The sequence below is a fragment of the Bombus affinis genome, chromosome 2, assembly GCF_024516045.1.
Source record: "Bombus affinis isolate iyBomAffi1 chromosome 2, iyBomAffi1.2, whole genome shotgun sequence".
Classification (NCBI taxonomy): domain Eukaryota; kingdom Metazoa; phylum Arthropoda; class Insecta; order Hymenoptera; family Apidae; genus Bombus; species Bombus affinis.
The window spans coordinates 1,162,059-1,170,082 of record NC_066345.1 but is presented as its reverse complement, the minus strand read 5'-3'; the positions used below and the strand labels follow the sequence as shown (position 1 = coordinate 1,170,082).

The following is an 8,024-nucleotide window of genomic DNA, read 5'->3' as shown; positions in this document are numbered from 1 at the left end:
TGTGATCTTTTTAAATTACAAATTAACATGCTGATAAAGTTAAATTTTCTTCTGGTACACCTTGTATACTATCTATTTTAAATAAATGAAAAGAATTTTCTTACATACGTTTGTTGTTAATATATTTTTATACATATAAAATTTGTAAATAGTTATTACTATATTTTAATGACTTAAAATTGTAGTTTTGTCTATATATGTTTCAATAGTTTTTAATATTTAAACATTTAATAAGGTTGCTAAGATTATAATTATAAAATATTCTTATGTGGATATAAATAAGACTGCTCTCTTAATAAAATTTTATTTATGCCCTACTCAATTTGTTAAGTGTTATAACTGATCAATATAATTTATTGTTATAAAAAATACATGTAATTGTGATAATCTTATATAATTTACTCCTTTGAGAGTACAAAATTTATAATCAACATTCTGTAACAAATATTTTGGCCTTTCTTAAATTACATTATTTAAAAAGATATATACTACACATTTTAATAAATGCAAAGAATTTTCTTTTCAAAGAACATACTCATAAAACATAATAATTACATAGTAATCATTAAACATTTAATAAAATTATACAAAAATAAGACTTTCTCATATTACTTGAAATTATTTATAGTTAATAAACATTTTTAGAAAAAGAAATGATCGTCCTTTTTTCTTTTTTTTTACAAAATTAACCAAATAATTAAGAAAGAGAGAGAGAGAGAGAGAGAGAGTATGGGAAGAAGTGTTATATATTAGAAAAATTAATAAACATTAATCTGTTTATATCATATAAATTGATCTCGTACCTTTAATGTATATTTAGTAAAGTAAACCATGTTAAAGTATTCCCTAAAAATAGCTGGTAAAATTTTGATCACAAGATAGTTTATATATGTTATTCATAAAACATAGAACATTCTTTAAAATTCTGATAGTATAAACTGAATTATGATTGACATTTTTTTTATTACTCCTTTGGATATAAGGTTATTATTAAAGCAAAATTAAATTAAAATAAAGATATAATAGATTTTACAAATTTTAAGTCATTTAGTATTAAGTTACAATAAAAGTTACACAAACATTTAACTAAAATATATTTTTTAAACCAGAATTTTTTTATATATAGGAAATATAACAAAGTATTATGAACCCACTTATTATATTTTATTAAGATTATATATATACATAATATACATTTACTGTAATCATATACAGAAATATTTGTTTTGCGTCTGTTTTACTGTAATATACATATGTTTATTAATTTCTCTGTCGAATTTCTCTTATTAATAATTGTGTGTACTATGGTCATGTAATTTACATTTCTTGTTATATTTCATGATATATTGTCAAGAGTATTGGATAATATGATAAATAAGTATCCTGTACGTTACAATAGTATGAATAATATGCTATTGTATAAATTAATATTTCCTGCTAATGAATCTAAGTAAATTTGTGACTTTATAATTAAATAAATTAATAAAATACTTTAATATAGTTATATTGATTGAAATCTTTTTGCTTTTAATCAGAGATATTTTTATAATTTGATTCATTAACATTTCTTATTAGAATACATACATCCATAAGTTCTTAATTAATATAATATTCGATAATAAATCACCATGTATGTTAATATTTGCTTATATCATACAAAAATGATTACTTCTTGCTAGTAATTTGTAAATTGTCTAATTTTTTACTAGGAATATTAAAATTATTTAATTTTAATATTTATGTACTAAATTGTAATAAACATTACAAACGTGTTACATATTTATACAACACTAAGTTCTTTGTAATTTCTAGCTTCTGTTATACATATCTCATTACATATCCTTTCTGAAATTTGAACATGGAAAAGGTTTGGAAAATACTAAGAACCTGTTGAGAACTAACATCGTGAAGAAACGTTCAAGTATAGTAACTAGGGATTTTCGTATTATGTCAACACTTGTTGAAGTCATTACAAATCAAATTATAATAGACGTGGTTCCGTGTTCGACTTTTTAAAAACTTAATTGTTTGCGTTTCTCTGATTGTAAAAAGTACAGTTATATTTCCTAGTAGAAGATGTCTGGTGATGTTCAAGCAAGAAAACGGAGAGAGAAAAAACGTAAAAAGGGTAAAAAAAAAAATAGGATACTGAAAGTGTGAGAGAATTATTATAATTTCAACTTTCAACTTCTAACTTTTGTATTTATTAATATCAAGTGGCAATGCTTTCATTTTCATTTCTAAAATTATCACAGGAAATTTATACATTAAAAAATATTGATATATTAAATTAATTTTTGTTATTTTTTTTTTATTTTCTAAAATATATAAAACATATTAAATACATTATTTTGTTTTAAATACGAAAGTGGAATTGTAGGAAAATATTATTAAATGATAATATTTATCGAACATTATTTGTTGATGCTTCATTTTACAAGTTTTAATACTGAAATATTATATAATGCATACATACATTCGTATTAAGTGTATATACTTATATACGCGTATCACATTTCATAATATACTTTATGTATTGGACAATTACAATACAATTGTTAAATAATTATAAATTATAGTTTGCACATTCTTTATAAAATATTTTGTGAATTCCATTATTTAGAATTGTAAAAACTTTAGAATAGTGAAAAAATAACTTAAAGAATTATTCAGATATCATAAGTTAAATTTTGCTTTTATATGCTACTATGTGATTCATTTGCTACTATATACCTTGATGAAACTTTACGAAAAAGATTTGTGAAACTCAGTGATCTCTTATTTAAATTATAGTATATACATGTGTATGCGAGTGTGTGTATGGATGCGCAAGCACGTGTGTGTATATGCAAGCTCCGCGCCCAAGCGTGTGTATAATTTTTGTATATATGTCGCTTATTTTTGCTTCAAAATATGAAATCAGTGAAAATTTCCTATTTATATTTATGCTTTTTGTTACAAATTATCACAAATTAATACAATTTTATTTTGAACTTATATTTTAAATTGTTTATTACGTTGTGGGCGTGTTATGATAATGCTATACTGGACGTAAAGCCTCAGATATTTTGAGGCATATTTGGCAATGTTGCTGAAATTAGAAAATACAGGGTCTTAGAAGTTTGATCAGCCTAGCTTTTGGCTTTCAAAAATAGATCAACCTATATTATCCAGTCCAAAAACATTTTTCGTCAATTTATTTATATATTTTACGTATTTGTACAACACGTTGCTATTTATAATAAATATTAATTTAACACTTTTAATTTGATTATTAGTTCAATGAAGAAATATACAAGTAACAGATTATTGTGATGAATAAATAAAGTAGTAAATGTAGATTCGTGATGTATATTGTGTTAATGGAAATACATACTTTCAATATTAGAGAATATTTGTAAAAGTGCTCTTTTACAATAATGATTTACAAAAATGACAGTATTTTTCTTGGTATTATTTTAAAGTTTGTCTATTAAGTTATTATATTGTTATTTATTTTATACTTATCTCAAAGTTTATTACAGAAAACGATGTCTGATAAACTTTTCGTAAAAAATAATGTCGCAAATAATAATAATAATTATTATTAGCTTAATTATTAATATTGATATTAAATTATCATTATTTTTGTAAAAAGATATGCACTGAACAGAATATAATAAATGAATAACAAATGAACTTTTTGATAACTATTTAAAAAGATTTTAAATAAACAAAATAAGAGTAAACTAAAGCATTATTCTTTCTGACATTTAAAAATAATTTTTATAATATAATGTTAACAAATTTCTCGATCATATTTCAATTTCAAATTCACATAAAAACGTTACAATCTATTATATATACACGCTGTATACAATCTGTATACGCGCGGCACATACATACTTATGTTTGTGCATGTATGTACAATATGCAATATCTTTTAAAATAACTTTTATACCGTATTATAATAATCATTTTATCAGTAATTAGTAATTGTCATTTAACTATTCAATATATTATACTTCAATATATTTAGATGAAGAAGATAACATTATACCATCACCTACAGTGGGAAATGCTAGTGAAAATTTAACAGACAACGTAACTATACATATTTATAAAGAAAGTACTACAGGTGGACACTGGTGTGCTCGAATCATATTCTTTACTGTCTTAACAATGCTTGTTGGCTTAATCGGTGTAGTTATTATTGAGCACAGAGGTACTACAGACAGTAAGTAAACTTTCTCTATATTTTTAATGTAATTATAGTTATAATATTTAATGTATTATGTCAACACTATATATTTCATGTTATAAGTTAGTACACCATTAGAATCTTCTCGTTGGGCCTTTATCTTTGATGGGTGGGTAGATGATTCTTTGTCTCTATCTAATGAAGAATCACATGATAACGAAAATGAAAAAACTAAACAAATAGAAGATGAAAGGAGATATAATGAAGACGATGAAAAGTTAGAAACTACAGAAATTGAAATTGAATCTGAAATTGCAACTGAAACTGAAACTGATACAGAAACTGAAACTGGAGAAGTTCAGGATGATGAAATGTTGAATGAATCTACAGAAGAAGAAGAAAATGAAGAAGAAGAAGAAGAAGAAGGAGAAGAAATAACGAAAGAAGAAGAAGAAGAAGAAGAAGAAGAAGGAGAAGAGGGAGACCAGGAAACTGCAATTGAAAATGAATCAAACGAAGAAGAAAGTGAAATTTTTCCAAATAAAGAAGGTATTACATGATACAAAACATTAAAATATAGTAGTGAATATAAATGTATATTCAGAATATTGTTATAAATTTTAAATCTTTAATATAAGATATCAATACAGAATTAAGCCGTGAGAGTAAATATGAAAACAGGAAGCACACAGAAGTTACAATAGAAGATGATGATATTAGTTCAACGTTTGATGATACTAATGTGTTAGAAGAAATATACGGTATTAGTACAGAGAAAGATTCAGATGAAAGAACTGTTTTAAATGAAGTAGATAACCAATTTGATAAAATGTTAGAAATGCCAAGAAATGAAGACGTATTTGAGACATTTTTAGACGACATTCCTGGTGTTAAGGAAATTAATGATGACAATATAGAACCTTTAGAAGAGGTAAACTTAATATGATTAAACATCATTATCAAAGTAATAAAACTTATGAAAAATATTACTTGTACATACTTTATTTTATGTTATGTATTCTCCTATATAAAAAATTTAATGAGTTTTCAATAATTGAATATAAAGATGTTGGTGTCCATTGTAATTTGAAAAATTATTTTGTTATATCTTTTTAATTTTTATCTCTTTATATATAAAACAGGAAATTATAATTTTTTATGAAATTTTTCTCTTTCTGATAATAAATGTAAAGAAAGTAGCACTTATTGAAAGATGTACAATTTATCAGTTACAAAAGATATTATTTAGATACTAATTTATTAATAATTTTATTCACTACAGAAAATTAAAAAATTATATGTTACCGTACACTTTTATATGAATAATTCTACAATATAATTTCTTAAATAGTAGCACATTATCACACTATCATCTTTATATTAGGTAGAAAACACAGAACCAGAAGAATATGTTAATGATGTAGATGTAAAACCAGAAATAGAAGAAATAGAAGAAGAATCTACTAGCGGTAAGTGAAATATTGCGTGGCAAAATTGAATTACAATCTTTTCATAATGTAAAATGATCCTCCATGCTCTCATATTTTGACATAAAATATAACGTAGATATAACAAATTTTCATAGTTTTGGAATTTTCTTTATTTCTCATTACACTTTTGAAATCTCAATAAAAAATAACATCTGATGGTTGCAGTGGCAATGAAGTTTGGAGTCGGTGTGGCACTTATTGTCGCTGCACATTTTGTCCTTGTGAAACGATGGAATAATGGTAAATGTTGTAACATTTTTGTTTTACAAATAGTATAATTTATTTCATTTAGACAAAATTCTGATCTAATCTCAATTTTCTGAATTGTAAAATTATACAATATTTACTAAATCATCTTTCATATTTAACAATATAATATTATTTTGTATGTTAAATTTAAATACACTTTTACTTAACTTTCACACTTATTCAATGTTTTAAAATATAATTGAGAAAGTTATAAAATTCATTTAAAAAATACTTTTATTTCATGAATCAATCATAGAAATATCATGCCATTGTAAGAGGACATATAAATTTCTTAAAATAACAAAGAAATTATTATTATAAATACTTTTAAATGAAAGTTAAAATATCATTTTTATGCACTTTTAATGATAATGATTAATCTTTAGTTTTTTTAACGTTTAGAAGTTATTATTTCTGTTTAAAATCAATCTAAACCAATTTTTTCTGAGAAAAAATATATGGAATAAAAAATTAAATTGAAAGATGAAACAATTTTTAAAATAGGAAAGCATGAAAAAGAAATGCAAGAGAAAAGTGGAAAAATAGAAACAAAGAAATATAAGCGCGGAGAAGAAGAGGATAAAAAAACACGCCAACAAGTTGTTGTGCAAAAAGATACTGAGTGCGAGAAAGGAGAAGAGGAACAAGAGGAGGGGGGTGAGAGAGATGTAGAGGAAGGGGTAGGAGAAGAAAAAGGGGAAGAGGAAGGAGAAGTAATGAACAAACGGAATCAAAATGACATAGAAGAAAAAAAGGAAGGAGCATTAGGAACACGAGAAGGAAAAGAAGGAAATCAAAATATAAGATGGAATCAAACAAAAAACGAAAAAGATAAGAGCAACAAAAATCAAATGAAGCAAAAGGATGAAATAGGAATTGTGCAAAAGACAATGTTAAAAGAAAAAGAACGAACAGAAGAAGAAGAAGAGGATGAAGGAGAAGAAGAAGAAGAAGAGGATGAAGGAGAAGAAGAAGAAGAAGTAGAAGAAGAAGAAGTAGAAGAAGAAGAGGAGGAGGAGGACGACGAAGAGGGAGAAGAGGAAGAGGAAGAAGAAAAGGATGAAGGAGAAGAAGAAGAAGAGGAGGAAATCGAAAATTTTGACGATACTGAGTTAATTGCGAAACTTGAAGCTAAATATGGAAAATTACAAACTTTACAAAATGACAATGAAGAAGATAGCGAACATGAAAAAGAAAAAACAATCGACAGTTTAGTAACGTGGAAGCAAAAACAATAAATAATCTATTGAATTGTACGTATATCCAATGTGAGAAACAGTTTTAGAATTTATTGAAATTGCAGAATTTATTTTTATATAAGCAAGTTACCATATTTAATAAATGAAATGTTACTGTATAAAAACAATAATATATAATGAATAATAAATTAGACGAGCATGGAGGATCCTACATAAATAATTTTGTACAATCCTAAGTGAAGAAATTTCCTATATACTTTAATGTCAGTTAATTACGTAAATTTTTGTCTTATACATACAAGAATGATCATTAATGCAATTAATATGCATATGCAATATGCAATGAATATTAATGTATTATGAATACTTGCGTATTCTACTAATAATATTTATCAAAATATTCAATATCAATATTGATGAAATTTTTTAGGTTTGTAAAGCAGAAACAAGTAATGGCTAAAACACAACCGTTTAATTATGGTAACTTAAGTTTAAGAGATAAAATTACATTTAAAAATTTTATCTTTGTAATATTATATTGAAAGTTAATATCTAAATGAATAAGAGTTCTAAATAAATTTCGTATAGTTATTTAAAAGAAATTAATGTAATATACATATCAATAAACAAAAGTAAAAAAAGTAAGAAAATAAAAATTTTCTTCCAGTATTTCACTCTCAAGAGATGTAAAAATAAAATATTAATGTTTTAAATTTAATTTGATTAAAATAAATGAACAATATCCTTAAACCTTGTTCAGAATGAAGGTAGTTCAATTATTACTTTATAATTCAAGCTTCAAATGGATATTTAAAGAAAAACATCTACAATGGAAATAGTCTATTCATGAAAATATTATGTACATACATAATACATTTGCTGTTGTCTCTTTTAAGCCAAGGGATA

General features: G+C 24.2%; 1 protein-coding gene across 7 annotated transcripts; it reads left to right on the top strand.

Moving 5' to 3' along the window:
- Positions 1-1,878: 1,878 nt before the first annotated feature.
- On the top strand, positions 1,879-7,322 carry LOC126923794 (cilia- and flagella-associated protein 251-like). Of its 7 annotated transcripts, XM_050737639.1 has the most exons (8): positions 3,732-3,899; positions 4,019-4,216; positions 4,304-4,729; positions 4,819-5,111; positions 5,565-5,649; positions 5,836-5,910; positions 6,424-6,899; positions 6,930-7,322. In XM_050737639.1, exons 1-8 carry the CDS (start codon positions 3,776-3,778, stop codon positions 7,155-7,157), a joined length of 1,905 nt encoding a protein of 634 aa, XP_050593596.1. In that variant the 5' UTR covers positions 3,732-3,775; the 3' UTR covers positions 7,158-7,322. The 7 variants fall into 7 exon arrangements, with proteins under 7 accessions (XP_050593635.1, XP_050593616.1, XP_050593605.1 ...); XM_050737678.1 differs by lacking the exon at positions 3,732-3,899 and adding an exon at positions 1,879-2,156 and having other exon boundaries at positions 6,424-7,322; XM_050737659.1 differs by lacking the exon at positions 3,732-3,899 and adding an exon at positions 1,884-2,128 and having other exon boundaries at positions 6,424-7,322.
- Positions 7,323-8,024: the final 702 nt, after the last annotated feature.

Excerpts from the sequence above, each read along its gene's own strand:
- LOC126923794 (XM_050737619.1), top strand. The coding sequence starts at position 3,776 with ATGTTAACAAATTTCTCGATCATATTTCAATTTCAAATTCACATAAAA. Across the intron at positions 4,730-4,818 it reads AATTTTTCCAAATAAAGAAG|ATATCAATACAGAATTAAGC; the intron begins GTATTACATGAT and ends CTTTAATATAAG. Across the intron at positions 5,112-5,564 it reads ATATAGAACCTTTAGAAGAG|GTAGAAAACACAGAACCAGA; the intron begins GTAAACTTAATA and ends TCTTTATATTAG.